The 22,299-nt window shown below is 39.8% G+C and overlaps 1 protein-coding gene across 6 annotated transcripts in view; it reads right to left on the reverse strand.

Annotated features, from left to right (window-relative positions):
* The window catches only part of CSTF2 (cleavage stimulation factor subunit 2), a 36,362-nt gene extending 15,552 nt beyond the window's left edge, over positions 1–20,810 (reverse strand). For 2 of the 6 annotated variants that reach the window (XM_045582431.1, XM_045582429.1), the window contains exons 1-13: positions 20,667–20,810; positions 19,511–19,589; positions 18,575–18,744; positions 17,768–17,904; positions 17,184–17,303; positions 16,931–17,068; positions 12,267–12,390; positions 8,473–8,538; positions 6,827–6,889; positions 4,311–4,370; positions 3,544–3,685; positions 2,608–2,783; positions 2,045–2,322 (exon numbers count right to left, since the gene is read on the reverse strand). In XM_045582431.1, coding sequence (XP_045438387.1) covers positions 2,045–2,322; positions 2,608–2,783; positions 3,544–3,685; positions 4,311–4,370; positions 6,827–6,889; positions 8,473–8,538; positions 12,267–12,390; positions 16,931–17,068; positions 17,184–17,303; positions 17,768–17,904; positions 18,575–18,744; positions 19,511–19,589; positions 20,667–20,724 — 1,611 coding nt within the window. In that variant the 5' untranslated portion in view covers positions 20,725–20,810. The remainder of the gene's footprint in view (positions 1–2,044; positions 2,323–2,607; positions 2,784–3,543; positions 3,686–4,310; positions 4,371–6,826; positions 6,890–8,472; positions 8,539–12,266; positions 12,391–16,930; positions 17,069–17,183; positions 17,304–17,767; positions 17,905–18,574; positions 18,745–19,510; positions 19,590–20,666) is intronic. The other 4 variants (XM_036440012.2, XM_045582432.1, XM_045582433.1 and 1 more) reach the window with 4 other exon arrangements.
* Positions 20,811–22,299: the final 1,489 nt, after the last annotated feature.

A 22,299-nucleotide genomic window follows, 5' to 3' on the forward strand; every position in this document is an offset into this window, starting at 1 on the left:
CAATGCTGAAGTTATGTTCACATTCAGGCATTCACCCAGAGTTTAGGTACTCTTATTAAACATAAATTGTTAATAAACTTGTTACCTGCTTCCCCAGCAGATTAGAAGCAGCCAAGCATAAAAGAAATGAGGATGGACCGTTAGGAGCAGATACCATGACAGCAATATGAGGAGCCAGGTGACAGCCTGACGGTGAAGGAAACTAGAAACCAAACAGGAAATAGCTCTACTTTCTATTGCAGTATGTACAATAATGAATACATTTAATGGTGACCTTGAGTAGTAAAAATGACAAAAAATAAGTTTTTGTATTTTGTTTAAGAAAGGAAGGAAGCATAATATAAAGTTACTTTTCATTTGACTAGTTAAAAATTTGGTAGAATAGTACTATTATCTACAACATTCATTTACATACATTAACTCGCTAGATACTAGAGAGATGAAGAATTAGTATAACTATACAGCTTGCTAAAATATTACCAGTTCCTGGTCTTTATACTGAATCCGCAGATGGGTCTGAACTTTCATCATCTGTTATAGATCTGAAACATCTCTAAGAAAAACCTTTTTAAAGCTTCAGTCAATACTAATTTGAAGTACTGTAATGTGATTTAATCGTTCACTAATTGCCATTTAAGGTTTCCAGGAGCGCCTATTCCAGGCAGACAAATAATATGGGTGATTACACATCTAGGTTTGCCTAAGACAGTCCCTGTTTATGCTTTTGTCAGAGTAAATACTAATAGCACTCTCACTCAAATGTATCCCTGTTTGATGAGAAGTTATATAATCCCTCTAGCAATAATAATCCTTTTACCGATGACTTTCCAACTTATGTGTAATGGAGGTAATTTTAAAATCTGATTTAAAATGCTCAAAGATATACTGTTAAGTAAAAAACAAGGCACAGAACAGCGAAAGGAACCAAGGATGCAAGACCCCAGACCCCATAGCTGCTCTGGGGTCTTGCATCTTATCTCTCTCTCATACACATACTCACACAGGAGGGGAGGAGGGCACAGAAGCATATGAAAGGGAAAAGAGAGATAGAACTACATAGAGAAAGAAGGAAGACACATATAGGAAAAAGGGATAGGGGCTAGAGAGAGAAACTCAGGGAAGAAAAACATCATCACACAACCAACTGGGGTGAAGAGGGAGGAGATGACAACACACAGACAATCAAAGACAAACACATACTCTCATAGCTGGAGAGAGACAAAAAAGAAAGCAGAGGTAAAAATTCAGTTCCACAGGTTTTAAGTTGAGCATTAGTAAACTGCCTTTCATACTATTCACTTAGGCTATGCAATGAAAGAAAATTAAAACAGGTTTTTGCAAACTGAAGATTACCTAAATGACCACTAAGAACTCTTCATATACTCTAGTGCAGTGGCTTTCAGGGTTGTGCATTAGAATCATTTGGGAGAAGTTTTTCAAATGACCCATGTCTAGACTGGACAGATTATGATCTTAAAAATTTTTTTTTTTTAATTTAAAGATGTTTAGGAAGGGAGAAAGGGAGAGGAGGAGCAAAGGGGGGAGAGGGAGGGAGAGAGATAGGGGTAAGGGCTGAGATAAGGGAGAGGAAAAGGAGGAGAGAGGCCATCTAATCCTCTTGCCTCCATGGCTCGTGCCTCCATGCCTCGGGGATTTGTTGTTCCACTTATTATACATTCATTGGTTGATTCTTGTATGTGCCCTGACTGGAGAGTAAACCCTCAACTTTGGTGTATTGGGACAATGTTCTAATCAACTGAGCTACCTGGCCTGGTCCCAGATATACTCTTTTTATCTCTGCTCTGAATGGAAAAGCTCCTGAAATTGTGAGACAAGGTTGCTCTTTCGGACTATAATCCTGTTAATCAGAAATCACTATCCTAAGGGACAGTGAAACTACAGGAAGGAGGATTCTAATCTTCCTTTTCTAATAAGCTGAGAAATAGCCCTAATCAAATAAAACGGTAATAATCAGGCGTAATAATCAGTTCCAGAATAAATCAAGATTTCACACAGAAGCCAGAAGTGAATGTGTCATACATACCTGCCTGGATCCCTGGGGACCAACTGCCCCAATGTTCATTGGATTTGGACCCTGGATTCCACCAGGCATAGGGCCTCTAGGGCCAGGCACTGGGCCCCTTGGATCCATGTTTCTGGCCTCCATCACTCTGACTTCCATCGCACGGGCCTCCATTGCACGGGCCTCCATCGCACGTGCTTCCATTGCACGGGCCTCCAATCCTCTGGCATCTAATCCTCTTGCCTCCATGGCTCGTGCCTCCATCCCTCGTGCGTCCATGCCTCGGGGATCTCTTCCACCTATAAAGTAAGGTGCAAGGAAACCACTGTGTAACTATTCACCTTTATTGCAAGAAGAATCAACAACCTAAGAAAGACAGAAATCAATTCCTCTAGCCACATTTCCCCCTCAGCTAGAGGAGACTGCTTTCTCCTCCCCAATTCCTCCGATTTGCAGATAAAACTTAAAAATGTCTGCCAACCTTATCATCCCAGCATACTTTATCCAAGATTAGAGCCTTAGACAGCTGGGTTTACCATCAACCCAAAACTACCAGTCAGTGTGGTGGTGTGGTCTGCCCTTACCTCTGCCATCCAAGGGTGGACCCCTCTGATCTAGCATGGGTCCTCTGGGCTCTGCCATTAGAGGTCTGGGCTCGGCTAATGGCCCTCCCCTCATGTCATGTGGGGGCGGGCCACGGCTGTCATGGCCAGGGACATGGTGCATGGGTGGACCCTGATGAGGTGGTCCCAGGTAACTTCTACAGATGGAAAAAATTATTATATTTTAAAACAGAACCCAAAAATAAAAGTTTCAACCAGAAGATCAGTAAATAAAAATCAGACAAAGAACTGATATAAACACAAGTCTATGAATGATAAAAGAATAACACTAAACAGGTTGAAGAGAAGTTAGAGATATAAATCAACATATTCTAGAATTTCATATTCGGTCAGGGTACTCGACACTAAGGAGGACTTCAAATGGATATCCATTATATACAATGAGTATGGAGTATAGCACTAAAGAACACTGTTATCATATGGGTTCAAATCTAGGCTCTATCACTTATTAGCTGTGTGATCTTGGGCCCATTTACTTAACCTCTCTATGCCTTGGTTTCTTCGTCTGTAAAATGGGACTGATATATCAATCTCACAGGTTTGTGTGGATTTAATGAGATGATCCAAGTAAAGTACTCAGAGCAGAGTCAGAGGCATAATCCCCATTAATGTAAATTATTTTAGTCTCATTATTATTGCCATTGTTAATATTACTACTACTAAGAAGCAATATAGGTTTTTTTGGTCTGGGTATGTATGCTAGAATTTCTAATTTCTGAAGATGGGAGTAGCCACAGTTAGTTCAAAATGACATACTCAGGGACACAGCTCTGTCCAAGGAGAAGTGCTTAGTCTTGAATAGCAGCCAACAGGCACAACTGGTATGGAAAGACTTTATTCTCAAAACAATGGGAAATTTTGATTCCTCTAAGCTTTTCCTTCTGTGTCATTGCTTACCTAGGCTCTACCTCTCCAGTTACAGAAAGTAAAGTGCCCCCACGTGGGTCATTTGGAGCATCTCCTAACAGACCTCGAGGAGTTGGGACGTTGGCAGGCAAGGGCCCACGCTGCATAGCTGCTCTGGGGTCTTGCATCGGCACTGACAGGGAAACAAATGGGGAGTTACTGCTGTGAAGGACACAAGGAAACAAGAAATGACTCTATACACCACTGACAACATAATTTAGACACCTTAGAGCGGGTGAAACCTCACCACAGCAGACTCCTCTTGCAGTTCAAGACAGAAGCAGGGTGTAGGCAGAATCTGTGCCATGTGAGAGGTATGGATGGAATTATATAAAGAGCAATTATATGGGAGCAACCTGCCAAGGACTAGAACTGCAACCTAAAGAAATGTATACTCCCGGTTTTCCTTATAATCAACCTTAGTTCAAAAAAGAGGTAAGGTCTCGGAATATGTGAACACTACCATAGCTCTCAAGAACCTGCTGACTCCTTACAGACTGCTAATCCATCCAAGCCTCCTGACACCAGTAGGGAGGAAGGACGGACTCGGACAAATGCCCGTATCATCCATGTTCTCTTCCCTGTGTGAAGAGGTCAATCTTAAGCTTGTGGCCTGACAGGAAAAAATTTAAAAACAAAAACCCAAAACACTACCGTTTTGGGTCTGATTGTGAAGATGACTGCCAAGCAGGCCTCGTCCTCTCAATGTCCCACCCTGAACACACAAGCAAAAGGAAACCCACAGATACAATGGGTACCTTGAACTCGCTCAATTGATGCAGGCCCGGCGGGTCCCACGGGCGAGTGCTGTAGGGTTCCTAGGTAAGCATTAAGTTAAAAAGGAGAAAGAGCAGACACTTAAAATAGCTTGCACATGCATGCAGAGACATACACATACAGACACTGGAGATTTATATGTGTAAGTTAAAAAGTCAAGAGTTCATTAGTTTGCCTAGGCCAGTGGTCGGCAAACTGTGGCTTTTGAGCCACATGCGGCTCTTTGGCCCCTTGAGTGTGGCTCTTCCATAAAATACGTGTGGGCGCGCACATACAGTGCGATTGAAACTTCATGGCCCATACACAAAGTTGGTTTTTGGCTCTCAAAAGAAATTTCAATCATTGTACTGTTGATATTTGGCTCTGTTGACTAATGAGTTTGCCAACCACTGGCCTAGGCTATAAAATCTTCCTAAACTATGTTAGCATCTTTGGTTCTGCTTTGATCAGACTGCTTTCAAAGCCAATACCTATGGGCCACTGATTTTATTGGGGCAGGAATTACCAGCCACTTTCCATTTTCACCTCTGCTACTATGATTCCCCCTAAATCTCCTTATGATAGCATTAGAAAATATAAAAACGATGGTTCTGAATTTCTATTTAGATAAAGAGCATAAACATTTTATAAGTAAAAAATAAAATAACTTATACTGAATGTGGAAGGTAAGATTTATTCTGGAGAGGGCCATAACAGAAGTACCAAGCGGGGAATACCGTGAATGAACTTTAGACAAGAGAGTATCATTCCTCAAGAAATATTCTGTTACTGCAAGTCTTTGATTATAAACGAACACCATGACAACAGCAAACGAAGACTAATGAGATGACAAAAGCACTAACACTAAACAAAGGGGGCAGAAGGCAAGAGGAAGTATCTTCTTAAACATATCACTGTCTCCTTTCACCATTAAATGTGCCAAAGAAACAGGAAAAGAAAGACAAACTTGGTATAAATGGGAAGATTCTTGCTTCTTCTGCTGGGTTCTGAAGGAAAACCATGAAAGGAAAGTCATCTCACTTTGTCTCTTTATGAAGAAAGCCTTGAGATGACTTCAAACTTGAGCCATTTCCCTTTGTTAACTTTTGATCAGAAAAATGAAGATAACTATAGCAGGAAGGAAGATGTCTTGTGGAAGTATATATTAAAAAGCTATAGCTTGAATTACGGCTTGGGAGAGGTAAAAGTATGACTGAAACCCTAATTCCTTTGAACAACTATAAAAATACTTAAGACTTATACACAATCTACTGATTAGCTGAGGGGCGTGGGGCACAATTGCCCAAAAGCATGGGATGCTCAGATGAAGTATCTAACCAAGAGCTTGTCCTACTATCAACCATCTGACAAGTTTACTAGTTGTCACTTCAGTAACCAATCCCAGTATATATAGACAAGGAGTAAGTATATAGTCCTATTTCTTAATGTTTTGCTTAAAAATGGGTTTTGCTTATAGGCCATATGCTAAGAAGAAGTAACTTAAGCTTCTTTATACTTATCCAAAGAAATTATTTTGGAAGTTAATAGAGGTGGTATGGATTGACAAAACGATGATTCTAGAATCAGAGACTTCAGAATCTTAGCTCTGTCATTTACTAACTGGAAGAGAAGATGAATGCCCCAAGTACAGTCCATCTCACTCAGATATCGGTATTTACTTACCATGTCCCCTTCAGTAAGTAATTCAAAACTCTGAGCTTCCATCTCTTTACCTGAAAACTGAAGTGCTGCTCCATAACTTACAAGGTTGTTTATGAAAATTAAAGTGCCTGACCTATAGTATGCACTCAATTTTATTATTAGCTCCCTCTGTTTTCTCACTATCTCTCCTCCTAATGTTGTTTTTAACTGAACCACTGCATTTTCTTTTTTCTTCAAACTCTAGTAAACATAGAGAATGAATGTGGAGTTTTTGTAGTGTAACTGCTGTGGTATCCAGTGTTACTGCCACTAGGTAGATTTCATAGACCTTTGGTCCCCTCCCAGTATTCTCTGGGGTTTCAATTTAGTTTTCTACATACTCAGCCACACATTATATGCTCATTATTAAAATTCCATACTCAATCAACAGATATCCATAGAGGAAAAGCGAACATGTCAGTAGAATCATTATAGACTATCAGGAAAAGGTAATATGAAATAAATGGCAACAAAGAATTCTTTGCTTCATCATCAATTCTTGTAGAGCTGGGTTCTGAATCACTAGATGGAAAGTACAGACCAGAGGTGTCAAATTGAATTTTCTGCAATGATAGAAATTATCTATATCTGTAATACCCAGTAGTGTATCCACCAGCCCCATGTGGCCATTTAGCAGTTGTGATATGGATCTGAATTTTAGATTGTATATAATTTCAATTTAATTTAATTTAAATTACTTTAACATTCAAATATGTTAAAGTATATGTGGGTGATGATTGCCACATTGCCATCTTAGTGCAGATATAGAACATTTCCAAGCCCAGTCCACAATAATCAGATATTACTACCTATTTACCTTGTGCTCGTTCCATGGGCACTGGTCCACCTCCTGGCATTCCAACCTGGCCCGGCATCCCTCCTAGAACATGAAGGGCAAGAAGGAAAACACAAGTTAGAATAGTGGGGAAACAATCAGCACAGTGGCTGAGTTAACAAATATCCCTTTTCTGCCTCACAGACAGAAACCTCCAAAGGGAGATAACTACCAACAAACAATGCAGTTATATAGAAGATGGGAATTTGTTAAGCTTCAGAGACAGAAAAGTGAATTAAATCTCCATTAGGAGGCATGCAACAGGCAGCCAATTAATGGTTATCTCTCTCTCCTTCTCCTTTCCTCTCGGAAATCAATAAAAAATATTTTTTAAAAGAAGATTTACCCTGCCATGCGTGTGCAACCAAGAGGCAACCAATTGATATGTCTCAATGGATCTTTCTCTTTCTCTTTCTCTCTCTCTCCCTCCCTTCCTCCAACTTCTTTAAAAAAAAAAATCAATGGAAAAAATATCTTCAGGTGAAAATTAACAAATTAAAACCAACAAAAGATTTAAATTTTTTATTTTATTTTATTGATTTTTTACAGAGAGGAATAGAGAGGGATAGAGTTAGAAACATTGATGAGAGAGAATCATCGATCAGCTGCCTCTTGCACACCCCCTACTGGGAATGTGCCTGCAACCAAGGTACATGCCTTTGACCGGAATCAAACCTGGGACCGACGCTCTATCCACTGAGCCAAACCGGTTTCGGCAAAACCAACAAAAGATTTACCCTGTTTTGCAAAACTGTCAAATGTCTCAAACATTCACACAAATGAAAATCTGTTTATGGTTATCAGAATGAAAAACCCAAGTCTGTTTTATTTGTAAACAAAAAGGTCCTTTGCCCTGTTTATATGTTTGTGCTATATCCTCCAGAAATTCACTAATGAAGTTACTGAGTAAATTATGGGCACTGTATTTTGTTTTGTTAAGAACTTTACCAAGAGCCCTGGCCTGGTGGCTCAGTTGGTTGGAGCATAGTACTATGCACTGAAGGGTCTCAGGTTTGATTCCCGGTCAGGGCACCTACCTGGGTTGCAGGTTCGATCCCTTGATCAGGGTCATATGGGAGGTAACCCAACAATATTTCTCTCTCACATCAATGACTTTTCTCTCACTCCTAAAGTTAATAAAAACATATTCTCGGGTGAGGATTAAAGACAAACAAACAAACAGAACTTTATCAAGAGTGTCTACATTTCAAAAAATCGCATCACTGATGTCAACAGTACTCATGGTATTTGAATTGTCCGAAAGACATACCTGTATCTGTCTACATTTGGAGCTTTGACATTCATGATATAGGTGCAAGCATCTGACAACTACTACCTCTAGTATAGCTTTGCCTGAATAATTGTATATTAAAAATACTTTGTTATAAATTAATATATTTGAACTTATCCTTTATGTTATGGTTAGGACATTATACTGATTTTTTAAAAAAAATCATGTTAGATAGGTTTTATGATCTTTGCATTTCATTTCAGGATACCAAAGAGTCACTGTAATGCATCCATTAGGAAGAGGGGCCAAAGAATCTGATAGAATTGAAAACCACTGGTCTATTCTAACCAGTATAATTAACAGTATGGTAACTGCTATACAAAAAATAATCATCTACCACAAGTCCTTGTGTGGTCCTTTCCAAATAGAAATTCTTCTCTTTTCCTCAAAAGAACAACATATGCTGCAAGTGGAGAAAATAGACAAGCTGAACTATTTTCAGTCATTATTACTTACCTAAAATATCAAGTACACTTCACATTCTCTTATTCCATTTAACATACCAGGCATCAAAGAGCCATGGATAAAAAACCTGAACCGGTGCTAGGCCAAGCACTGCTACTAAGTGTGATTTTGAACAAGTAATTTGATGAAATTAACATATTCCAGGCTTTCTCATACGTAATGTGAAGGAGTTGGCCTAAACCAGTGTGGTTCTTAGAATATAGTATACAAACAAGTAGCATCAGCATCACCAGGGACTTGTCAGAACTGCAAACAGATATTTAGGACCTTACCTCAGACCTGCTGAATTAGAGTCTGGGGGTGGGGGCCAGCAATTTGTGTTTTAATACACTCTTTTGGGATTCTACTTCAAATTAAGTCCGAGAATCATAGGTCAAATTTATTTCAGAGCTGTCTTACAGCCCTAACATTTTATGATTTATTCAGACCACTCATCAAATTGATACAAAGATAACTATCTGAAGAAAGAATTATGGGTATTATTTCTCATGTTATAAATTATCACATAATAGCATTTTTATTGTATGCACTTGCTTCCCAGAAGTGGAATTGGTGGGTCATAGTGTATACGAATCTTTAGTAAGACTTTCTTAAAAGGTGGAAAAACTTCACATTTCCAACAGCAATGCAATTAATGATACCACATTCCCCATCAAGAGAGTCATCTCTGCCAAAACTGGTTTGGCTCAGTGGATAGAGCATCAGCCTGCGGACCGAAAGGTTCCAGGTTTGAATCTGGTCAAGAGCATGTGCCTTAGTTGCAGGCACATCCCCAGTAGGGGGTGTGCAAGAGGCAGCTGATCGATGTCTTTCTCTCATTGATGTTTCTAACTCTCTATCCCTCTCTCTTCCTCTCTGTAAAAAAATCAATAATATATATATTTATTTATTTATTTATTTATTTTGTGTGTGTGTGTGTGTGTATATATATATATATATATATATATATATATATATATATATATATATGAGTGTCATCTCTCTTTGAAACTTTTGCTGGTTGGATGGGTTTAAATAAAGCAAAACCTGCTATTTAATTTGCAACCCCCTGATTATAAATGAATTTGTTCTTACTGCCATTTGGATTTGGTCTTCTATGAAGTGCCTAGTCATTTTCTTTGTCTACTTTCTTAGTAGGTTAGTTTCCCTTCTCATGAACTGTCAAAGAACTTTGTAAGGGTACCTCAAAAATCTTAATAGTTTTAAGTTTTAATAACTTCACAAGTATAAATGCTATATACTCACCAAAAATATTGCTTGAAAATTCATTTACTCTTAACATAAACTTTTATATTTATTAATTCCCTCTTCTTGATATCTTTTAAAAATTTTTTTTTCTAATTCTTTAAAACTAGAACTTAGAGGTCATTTATTCTTTAATAATATAAGTATTTAAGAATATTCATTTCAAGTACCACTTTTATTATTTACCATAGTTTTTTTATATGAAGTATAATATAAATTATACTTTTAGATAATTTATAAATGTCTATTTTTTCTTTAATTCCATAATTATCTAGAGTATGTTTCGTAAAAGTTTTTTCCAGTCACAATTTAATTACTTATTTCTAGTTTTATTGGCTTATAATTAAGAGAACACAGCCTGTAAAAAATCTCTGTATTTTAAAATTTGTTTTTATTTTATGGCTAAGTATATGACCAAGTTTTTTTCTCCTTTACTGTGCCATGGTCATTGGGGGATGGGGATTGTGTGCATTCTCCAGTCAAAAGATATGACACCCTCTATATATTTTATCAAGCTTATTGATTGCATTATTTTATTCCTTAATTTAACATCCTTACTTGTTTTTTGTCCACTAATACAATGCTACTCAAACTGTGGTCCACAGACAATGCCGATCCACATTCTGTGTTAACAGTTCATGACACTGTACAGTAAGTACAGAAATGGAGAGCAGTCACTTAGAAACCTTTATAGCAATTTGACATTGCTGTGACATCTGAGTGCATGGTCATCACACTTGGCTCAGGGTATTTGGATGATTTTCAACTCATGTAATAAGCTGCATATGTCATGGCTTGCATACTTGTCAGGTGTCGTAGGACCATATTACAACTATTTTAAGGTAAATTATGCACGTACAATTCATAAATATATAAAATACAGGATCTAGCCAAAACTGGTTTGGCTCAGTGAATAGAGCATCAGCCTGCGGACTGAAGAGTCCCAGGTTCAATTTCGGTCAAGGGCATGTAACTTGCCCCAGAGGGGGGAGTGCAGGAGGCAGCTGATGGATGTTTCTCTCTCATCGATGTTTCTAACTCTCTTTCTCCTTTCATCTGTAAAAAATCAATAAAATATATTTTTAAAAATATAGGATCTATTTTCACTGAAAGATAAATTTAACTATAACATTATAGTATAAATGAAAATTGTGGGTTGTTGAAATTTCTTTAAAAATCCCTTCTATTCTTTGTCCACTTGTCTCTGTACAAAAGAACAATTTTGATTCAAATTATCCTCCATGTAGTCAATCTAACCCAGATTAGATAAATAAGAAGATTGCTTTAAAAAAAATTTCAATATGTTAATATACATTATGTGTTTATACAGGTTTTTCATATGGGAAATCTCTATTTCTTGCATGCCTTTAGTTACAATTACTGAATGATGAAAAGCTACAAGTGTAACAGCAATACTCTATTATTTTCTATATATGTATACACTTTTAATGAACAAATGAAGTTTTTAAAATTATTTTTTCCTTTTGTTCTTTGGTCTGATTATATTTATAAATTTTAGAAAGAGAGGGAGAGAGAGATAGACTGAGAAACATCAATCTGCTGCTCCATTTACCTATGCATTCATTATTTAATTCTGTTATGTGCCCTGCCAGAGATGGAATGCACAACCTGTATCAGGAGGATGCTCTAACCAACTGAGCTACCTGGCCACAGCCTGGTCTGATTTTATTTATTTATTTATTTTTAAAATATATTTTATTGATTTTTTACAGAGAGGAAGCGAGAGGGATTGAGAGTTAGAAACATCAATGAGAGAAAAACATCCATCAGCTGCCTCTTACACACCCGCTACTGGGGATGTGCCCGCAACCAAGGTACATGCCCTTGACCGGAATCGAACCTGGGACCTTTCAGTCCGCAGGCCGATGCTCTATCCACTGAGCCAAACCGGTTTTGGCTGATTATATTTAATGAAATGGAATTTTATGTCTGTTAAATAAGAAGAAATATGTCCATATATTCTGTGTCTGTTTTTCCCTCATATGTTTTCCCCCTAATCTAACAGTCTCTGATTTCTAATGGAAGAATTCAATCTATTCACATTTACTAGAATAATGACTATACAAGATTTTATTCCTTCCCCCTTACTCTACTTTTATTATTACTTACTTCACAATATCATTTTATTTTTCTCTATATTTTTTGGCTTGCTCTAGTTTCCATTCATTCCAATTTTCCTTTCATTAATTTGGAAGTTTTACTGTACCTTTGCACTTTACTGCCCTTTTTCCTGATCTCATAATCAAACATATAGGATTTGTATATAAGAAATTGATTATTTCTTCCACCTTGGATACATATTTTCTATTGTATATTAATTTTATATCAAGATCTATCCCAATCGTAATAAAAGAACTTTAGCAAAATACCAAAATGGTGAAGACTCTAAATACAACATACCACCCGGAGCTAAGGGACCAGGGCCAGGTCCTGGTACAGCAGTTGGCATCTGTCCTGGTGCTGGAACTCCAGCCTGCATAGAAGCTTGCATCAAAGGAGGTGCCCCGTTAACATGCATGCCACCCTGACCAGGAGAAAAATCAGAGTATGTAGACATCTCAGTGGAGACTCAACACACAAAGTCTATAACCTTAAAAAACTCTTCAGGCTGACAACCCAAATATTCTACCAAATATCCTTTTTGTATAGCATGTATCATGCAAACTATGAACAGAAGATGCAATACCCATGAAAAGCCTGGTTATAACACAGTTAAGATAGACCATATTCTAAAAGCTAAGATGGACAAGTCTTATTTGTGTGATAAAAGGCTACATATAGCACCTATTGTTGACTTCATGACTGGGGCCTAGCAATAAGACTAAAAACAAATGCCAAGGAGAAAAAGAGGAGACTAGGATATTTTTGTAAAGAAATTGCTGGCAGTCTGCATTTTTAAGATGAAAATTTAAAAATCTGACCAATTTTTCTCATCCCTATCCTGAGATATAATTCTGGTTTGGGGGGAATGTTAATTTTTTTAATGCTACATTAAAGCTCCTGGAGGGAAAGGGATTGTTTTCATCTATATATTCCCCAGAGAAAGCAGTCCCTTGGAATAGAAAGAGCTTAATAAAGAGTAAAAACTAAGTTATATTTTTAAAAATCACATATACTGTCAGAGAACACAAACAAAATTCTCAAACAGAATATTGTATTAAAACAGGTTATGAGGTCAAACAAAACCAGGTTTAGATCCTGGATATGCCACTTACAATTATGCTACTTGTGGACCAGTTAACCTCTCTGGGTCTTAAATAATTTCATTGTATTTCTGAAAAAAAATGTTTAATTATAGCAGGGGTTAGCAAACTATGGCCCACGAGCCAAATCTGGCTTACTGGCTCATTTTAATAATAAAGTTTTATTGGAACACAACCAAATACATTTGTTTACATATTCCCTATGGCTGATTACACACTCCAATGGCAGAGCTGAGTAGTTAGGAAAGATTCCATGGGCTACAAAGCCAAAAATATTTACTATTAGGCCATTTACAGATGTTTGCCAACTCCCGCCTTAAACCTTTGTATAATCTACCTAAGTGGTTTGCCTCTGCCAATCTGATAGGTAAAAAGTGTTAGATTTTTGTATTTTCTGTTTACTTTTTTTTTTTAGGTTGAACACTTTTACATCCTATTTAATAGAGGGAATATGCTAATTGAGTATCACTCCATTACAAAGATGGCTGCACACACAGCTGAGGCCAAGTTCCCATAAGGTGCCTTAACAAGCAATCAGCAGGGACCTGAGGCTACACCCTCTGCCACCCCCCACCCAGCAGGGTTGAAAGGGGACCTCAGGCTGTGCCCCCCACCTGGCAGGACTTGTCAGGATACCACAGGCCAGGCCCCCCTGACCTGGCAGGGCTTGACAGGGGACCTCAGGCCATGGCCCCTGCCCTGATGTCAGGCTGGGGGACTTCAGGCTGCACCCCCTACCCCAGTGCCAGGCCAGGGGATGTGAGGCCACACCCGTGGGTCCTCAATGTGTGCTTCCTGTTCTGGTGCTGGGCTGGGGGACCTCAGGCTTCTCCCCCTGCCCCAGCGCCATGCTGGGGGACCTCAGGCTGTGCTCCCCACCAGGTGGGGCTTGACAGGGGACTTCAGGCCGTGTTCTTCACCTAGCAGAGCTTGACAGGGAACCTCAAGGTACACCCTCAGTGCTGGGTTGGGGGAACTCAGGGGCACTCCTGCTCCGTGGGGATTGACAGGGGACCTGAAGCTATGCCCGCCCCTGCCTGGCGGGGCTTGACAGGGGAATCTCAGGCCGTGTCCCCCAACTGGCGGGGCTTGATGGGGACCTCAAGGCATGCCCTCCGTCCTGGCTCTGAGCCAGGGGACCTGAGGCTACGCCCCCTGCCTGTTCGGGCTTGACAAGGGTGGGACTGGCCAGGTCTAAATATAGCCCAGTTGGGGGGAGAGAGGCTGGCGGCTGGGTCTGGGTCTCACATTATTTTGAGGTGCATGTGGGCGGGTGGGGACTTGACTGTGGGTCCCGTGGAGTGCCTCAGACTCTGATAAGAGGATGGTTTTCATATACATTTTACTAATTTTCTTTCATCTCTGATACTTCTATTATAAAGGGAAAATAGCAATATTATTTCCTCTAATTAATCCCTTTAATGTGCATGAATTTCATATATGGGAGCACTAGTAACATAATAAAAGGCTAATATGCAAATGGTCATCACTCTGTGACACCATAACACCCAAGCTTGAAGTTGTGTGGTGCCAGGCCGGGACCAGGAGACCTGAGGCTGCACCTCCCACCTCAGCGCCAAGCCAGGGGACCTGAGTCCATGCCCTCCCCCCGTCCCAGGACTTGAGGCTGTGTCTTCTACCCAGAGGGACTTGACAGGGGTGGGGCCAGCCAGGTCTTAGTGTCGCCTAATGGGGGTGGGGCAGGCTGGACACTTTTATTACAGAGAAAGGGCAAATAGCAATATAAAAATATTTCCCCTAATTAATTCCCTTTTAATGTGCACAAATTTCGTGTACTAGGCCACTAGTATTTAATACATATTTGTTTTTCTACTTTTGTGAACTGTTTATGTCCATTTCAAACTTTTCTACTGAGTTATTGGTAATCTTGTTACTATTGATAATTTTAGTTGTTTTTTTTTTGCATATCATGAAAAATTCCAGATATATAAATTATATGGAAAACAAAATTAACCACACAGCTTAGGAAATAAATTATATGCCCAACTGAAATCGTCCATATGTTCTTCCTTAACTGCACCATGTATCCCTTTCTTAAACAGCCACTTAAGAATTCTTATTGGTGTTTTGAAATTTTATGTAAATCATTATATACTGAACAGTCTTTATAACTCACTCAACATATATTTGGGATATATGTAGAGACATACATCCCATATTTTGGGAATGCTTCCACATTCACTTATTTCCACTTCTGTATGGTTTATGTTTTTAAGTTATCTGTGTTGATACCATGTATACTAGTTCACCTTAACTGCTATATAGAATTACTAGAGACCCGGTGCACAAAATTTGTGCATGGGGGTAAGGGGAGGGTGGTTGTCCCTCAGCTCAGCCTGTACCCTCTCCAATCTGGGACCCCTCTCACAATCCAGGACTGCTGGCTCCCAACTGCTCGCCTGTCTGCCTTCCTGATTACCCCTAATTGCTTCTGCCTGCCAGCCTGATCACCCCCAAACCACTCCCATGCCAGTCTGATTGATGTCTAACTGCTCCCCTGCCAGCCGTTTGCCCCTAACTTCCTTCCTCTGCCAGTGTGGTCACCTCTAACTGCCCTCCCCTACTTGCCTGATCACCCACAACTGCCCTCCCTTGCAGGCCTGGTCCCTCCCAACTGCCCTCCCCTGCTGGCCATCGTATGTCCACATAGGGGCAGGATCTTTGACCACATGGGGGCAGCCATATTGTGTGTTGGAGTGATGGTCAATCTGCATATTACTCTTTTATTAGATAGGATAGAGGCCTGGTGCACAGGTGGGGCCAGCTGGTTTGCCCTGAAGGGTGTCCCAGATCAGGGTGGGGGTTCCCTTGGGTCTGGGGTAGCCTGAGCGAGGGGCCTGTGGTGGTTTGCAGGCCGGCCACGCCCCCCCCAGCGACCCAAGCAGAGGCCCTGGTATCTGGGATATATTTACTTTCTACAATTGAAACTTTGTACCTGGAGCGGAGCCAAACCTCCTGCTCACTCTGTGGTGGCAGCCATTTCTGTTTGGATTTGTTTACCTTTTATAATTGAAACTCAGGCAGAAAGCTTGGCTTCTTCCTTTTCCAGAGAAACCCAAGCCTCCCTCCTGCTCTCTGTGGCCACAGCCATCTTGGTTGGGGTTAATTTGCATATTTGCTCTGATTGGCTTGTGGGCATGGCTTGTGGAGACGAGTGATGGTTATTGCATATTACTCTTTTATTAGGTAGGATGTTTTTGAAAGTCATTCATTGTGACAAATGTAGTTTATTTAACTGTTGTAGAGTATACCGTATTTTCTTCATTCTTTCGCCGATGTACATTTAGGATGTTTCTAATTGTTCACTATTATAGTGTGACAATAAACATGATTAAAGATGATTAAGGACTCTTAAATAATAACCCTGTAGTCCGCATGTGTGGCAAATACTTTTCCCAATTTGTCATCTGTCTTTGGTGTTTATTTATTTTTCTCCATAAAGAAATTTTTAGTTTTCAAATGTACTGATTTTTCTATGGCTTCAGGGTTTTGTGTAATACTGAGAAAGCTAAATTTTTATTTTTTTATTGGTAAGAATGGAGATAATAAGAGTGCCACTTTATATAATCACTGTATTAAATTATACAGTGTATATAAAATAACAAAGTGCCAACCACACACAAAATTAGCTTATAAAAAGGACTTCTTTGTTTTACAAACTTGGCATAAAACCTATATTCATTCAGATGCCGCATAGTCTGCAACCTGGAAACTGCCTTTATGCCTGGAAATTGAAATTACCATCTCTGGTTCTTGTCCATTCTTCTTTTAATATATTCTCCTAAAAAGAAAATGACATTCTAAGACAGATAAAAGAAATGTTAAAGAGTAAAGCCTTACCATAGGCTGGGCCCCAGGGGCCTGAGGATTCTGCGGATTCATTGGCACACCGGCTCCTGAGGGAGGTCCAGCACTGTGGACTGGCTGAGGATTGCCTGACATCAGCGTTGGGATATTTGTCTGGCGATGCAGAATTTTCTAAAAAACAAAAAGACAAATTTATGAGCTGTCTGTTTAACAAAGCAATCAAGTAGTTCCTCTCCCTACTCAAGGTATATCTCAGTATTTCCATAAAAGAACCAGCAACACTCACCAGGGCAATCTCTGGATCCACAATTCTCATCACTACCTGTGCTTGTAGCAAAGCATAAGCCAGTTGAGGGTTTTGGAGCAACATGTTCCGTGCTTCCTGGGGACTATTCTGGACACAAAGCTGAAAAGATACACAGAATCATCATCAGGTTCAATACTTATTGCTTAGTAATCAATAGTGATTTAGAACTTATTGCTTAGTAATCAATAGCGATTTAGAGAAATGCAATGGTTTTTGCATAGCACACAAAATTCTGTCACAGCAGGCAAGAGAAGGAAGAGGTATTTCAAATACCATAATATAATCATTTAGGAAAAAATTCACATTTTAATATCTACATGTGTTATCTATGGGCCACAAAAACCCAGTCAGATTATGTTGGTGTATTTTGTGTACAAAAATGGAAAGCTCTTTGCACAAAATGTAAAATATACTGTGCACACATAGAATAGTAAAGGTGCAAGTAATGGTGGTCAACAGTCACACCTTCTACTTGAGCACAGGGAATCATTTCCATCTACTTCATCAATAACTTGAAAATTTGATGTGATTGGATTTACTCATAATTTAATGCCTCCTCCCACCTTCATCTGTTTCATCAACTCAAACATCTGCTCTGGTGGAAGACTGGCAACTGCTTTGCTAATGGACTCAGGAGCATCCTCAGGACTGATGGTCTCTCCATAAGGTGACTCAATGACAGGGGCACCAGTGCCAAGGCCTGATCAGGAAGAAAGTACAAAAAGAGTTAAAGTGGCAAAATAAAGAGCTAAATCATTTCAAATATCTACTTTCCAGGTCTTGTAAGGATCCGATGATAACTTTAAATTCTCTGAAGCTGAGAAATAAGTGATTTATTAGTTTATTTCTGTGAAAGAAAATGACAGTGTATTTTCTGCTCTTAGAGCAAAGCTGGGACTAGGGTCATATAGGTGGACAATGTTAACCTAAATTAGCGATTAAGCATATCAATTCCCTTTAACAAGTAATTTCCGAAGCAAAAGGTTTAAACAAAAAAAAAAAAAGATGCTAATTTCAAAATGGAATTTCTGGATCTACCACCTCATAAAAACGCCTTAAGAATGCCTTAGTGTTTCCACCAGCTACAGATCTGGCAACATTACTGGTGTGGCAAACACCAAGGACATATTTAGTACTACTAATCACTTGGTGAGCCTGAATTCATCTTCAAATGGAATTAACTCCTTAACTGAAGGACTTCCAAAGTCAACGTTACCTTGTTTCTCAAAGATATACACTTCCCCAGCGCAGGTACCTCAGGTGGGTCAAATAAAGAAGCCGTGTGGATAACCATTTAAGTAGATGCTAAAACATACCATAAATGGAAAATCTTCATTGTTACATCTCTACTAACTTGGGTTTATACTCACTCTTCAGTTCTTCTTTGTTCTTTTCACTGGCAGCATTATCCACTCGAAGTGCTCTTCCACTGAATTCTCGCCCATTCAAGTTTCTCATGGCACTAAGTGCTGTCTCTTGGTCTTGGTATTCACAAAAGCCATAACCCTTTGGCTTTCCTGTCTCCCTATCATATACCAACCTGAAGAGCAGAACCAAGTATCAGGCATAAATGTCACATACACACAGGGATCCTGCAAGCATTGCCATGTTCAAATTTGGTGAACTGGAAGGCAAATAACTTTATCAGCCTGACTGCCTCACTAAAATATGTTTTAAACAATGAAAATTTTTATTTTAAAATTATAATTGACATCCAGAAAAATTGTAAAGAATGAATCCCTCTCTCATCTCAGTTGACAAGATAGGACAGGTCAAAAGGATCAATAGTGAGGGGGCTTGCTCAATTTGGTGTGGTAGAAAAAGTCCATACCCAGCAGTATTGTCAGTAGAAGTGACAATCACAGGGGTGGTTGGGTAGGGAATGCTCACAACTCCACTAGCTTGAGGTTGTAGTCATTGTGAGAGAAGGCACATTATTTGCTTGACTGTGTGTATGTGCAGCAGATTCTGGAGAAAACTCAAACCAGTTACACATACCTGGCTGATGCTAAAGCTGAACATATGTGCATAGGAAACACAGAAGGGGCTGAGGAGAGAGATAAACCCTGGGCATATTTGAAAATGGCATAAACTTTGAATGCTGCCTGCATTCCCAAAAATGTTATCTTTTAGTAAAAATGAATATGAATTGTATTGTCTGTGAATTACATCTCAATTAAGCTGTTACAAACAAACAAAAAGAAGAATGCATGTTCAAATCATCAATAAATCTTGCCATTATTTCTAAGGGATAAATTTGTGGTGATTTTTAAGAAACTCCTACCAAATAGCAAAGAGAATCATACCTGAAACTAACAACAGGTCCAACCTCAGAAAAGATGTCCTTTAATTGCTCCTCAGTAGCTTCATATGGAATGTTCCCCACTAAGGAACAAAATAGATAAAATTAATAATAAATTAAAATTCTGAGTTTGTAACAGATATTTAGTAAGAAAATAAACAGTATTTTCTTATATCATGGAAAATGTAACAACTGGCTCAAAACAGTGCTCCTCCAATCCCAGTTCCCTGATACTCCCTTAGACAGGATTACAATTTTTGCTGACTTTAATTGCAAGAAAAATAAACCACTGAGAGTAAATACAAAAGGTGCAGACACGTCTAAATGTCAGTTCACAGATTGATTAGACAAGAGTTAGATTTTCCTTAACTTTTGTGAAAATACTTAGGCACCTGAAGGTCTGCAAGTCTTATCAATGACTACTAAAAGAATCTATACTGTCATTTTTAAAACCGACTCATATGTCCATATTTACACACATACCACAAAGGAGAATGACCATGGATGCAGTGGAAGATGTTTAAAATTATTCTGTACTGTTTTGCCATGGCCTTTCCAAACAGTGCTTTAAAATCACCACACATACTTAAAAACAACTTATTTCGGCAGATTACTTAGAATAGACTGGATCCTCCTTTAGATTTCTTTGAGGAGGTCTTACTCGTTCATATATTCATTTTTTACTATCCACCTTAAGACGTCAGGTGGCCCCTACCACTATCGACGAACTAAAAATGTAAAAGGCTTTAAGCACAGAATGAAAGTCCTTATAAGAGGGTGGGAAGTAGACTCAAGTATCTATAACATCAGCACAATATGTTCTAAAATAGGAGATTAAAAGTAATATGGGACCGTTGCTAAGCGCCCTCGCTTCTAGAAAATAACTGAAGCTAGAAAATCAATGGAAGGAGAAACGCATAGAAGCTGAACGCCAGTTTAACTTCCTTAACCACATGGTGGAAAGCCTGCTAAACCTGGGGAGAAGGGGAACATCATTTTACTCACGAGTCCCTCGGGTTGGCCGCCCCACCAGAAAAGCAGGGAGAGCGGCACCCCTGACAGGTTCCCAAAGCGATTTAAGAGGTGCAGGGGGCGTTCCTCGCTGCTCCCAGCCTCTTTCTGTCCCTCCCCGGTGCTTGGCAACACCTCATTCCTCTTACCGAACACCGAACGCAGAGAACGATCTACCGCAGGATCTCTCACATTCATACCCGCCATCGCTCTCTCCCGCGACTTCCGGTGGCCCGGGCACACTTCCTACTGAGCGCGAGCCTAACGACCCACACACTTCCGTCCAGCGCGCGTGAACCGGAAACGCCTGCGCCTGACTGACGCAGGACGCCTCCCCTGGCGTCATTGCGTCACGGGAGGCGTGCCTTACGTCTTCCATAGTGTAACCTCTCGATCTGGGCTGCAGACCGAGGGTAATTCCTTTCTGAGTCTATTCAGGCATTTCTGGGAGAATGGAATCTTTAATTATTCATTTTTTTCGTAGGCTAATACAAGTAGTTGTTGACCACAATAACAATTGCAGCAGCGACGTTACCAAGGTAACAGGGAAGTCATTTCCTAACAAGGGAGGCACTTAGGTTTTAATTAAGCCCTCTCAGGGGAGGGAAGTGATTGGTCCCGCCCCAGGGCGTGCAAATGATTGGTAAAAACTGTGAGTGTACAGAGGAAGGGAAAGTGGAGGCAGCCTAGAAGAATGAGAGAACGAGGGGCGAGGGGCATTCAACGTTAGAGCCTTAACACATAGGGAAAGTAAAGGGAGAACAGACCCCTGTTTACTCTTGTTTAGCCCTTGGGCTCCGTGTGCTGTATGGTGGTGATGGGGAGGAGTGGCTGAAAGCATTAGAACAGGAAACTAACTGGTGGTACACAACAAGCAGCTAAGGCATATTTGCACTAATGTTGCTTTGACTCCAGAGACTGAATGCTTACTGCCTCCCACTATTACTGAGAACATGTGGATGGTTGGTGTTTTTTGTTTGTTTGTTTGTTTTTTAATATATTTTTATTGATTTTTTACAGAGAAGAAGAGAGAGGGATAGAGAGATAGAAACATCGGGTCAGCTGCCTCTTGCACACCCCCTACTGGGGATGTGCCCCCAACCAAGGTACATGCCCTTGACCTGAATCGAACCCTGCTCTATCCACTGAGCCAAACTGGTCTCAGCAAAATGTGGATGGTTTAATATATTACCATTTTGAGGGAAAAGAACTTAAGAGTATATTACCTCGTGATGGTGGATCAATAACTCACAATAATGAACCACCCAGGATTTAGGTTGATGCACTTAGCCAGGGATTGTTTCATTGCAGGTACTCTGTGGCGAATAGACTGTTGGTTCTATCACTTCATCAACCATCCCTACTCTACTGTTATAAAAGAGGAGGTGGGTGCAAGGCATATTTTTTAAACGTTTGCCTTTTTATAGAGTTTCACTTATAGGCCATGTGCTAATGACCTCAGAGTCTACTGTCCAGGAGGGTCTTTTTCCATTTACTGGGACACTTCCAGAGTGACACATTTCTTTTGCCTCCAGGTTATAGCAAAATGAAGACAAGATGGGATGACACTGTTGTAGGTGTTATGACTGAGCCTCAGATAACACAATGATGTAGCTGCACAATGAAGAAGTAGGGGAAAAACTAGGAAAGGTGCATTTCTACACAAATGGGACTCAATATATGTGATAGGTGTTACTTTGGACCTTTAAGCAGAAGAGAAAGGGTGCTTAGTGGAAAATCAAAGAATTTGGGAAACCAGTCAAGATTTGTGGATCATTGGCA

The sequence above is a fragment of the Pipistrellus kuhlii genome, unplaced genomic scaffold (genome assembly GCF_014108245.1).
Source record: "Pipistrellus kuhlii isolate mPipKuh1 unplaced genomic scaffold, mPipKuh1.p scaffold_m20_p_16, whole genome shotgun sequence".
NCBI classification, from domain to species: domain Eukaryota; kingdom Metazoa; phylum Chordata; class Mammalia; order Chiroptera; family Vespertilionidae; genus Pipistrellus; species Pipistrellus kuhlii.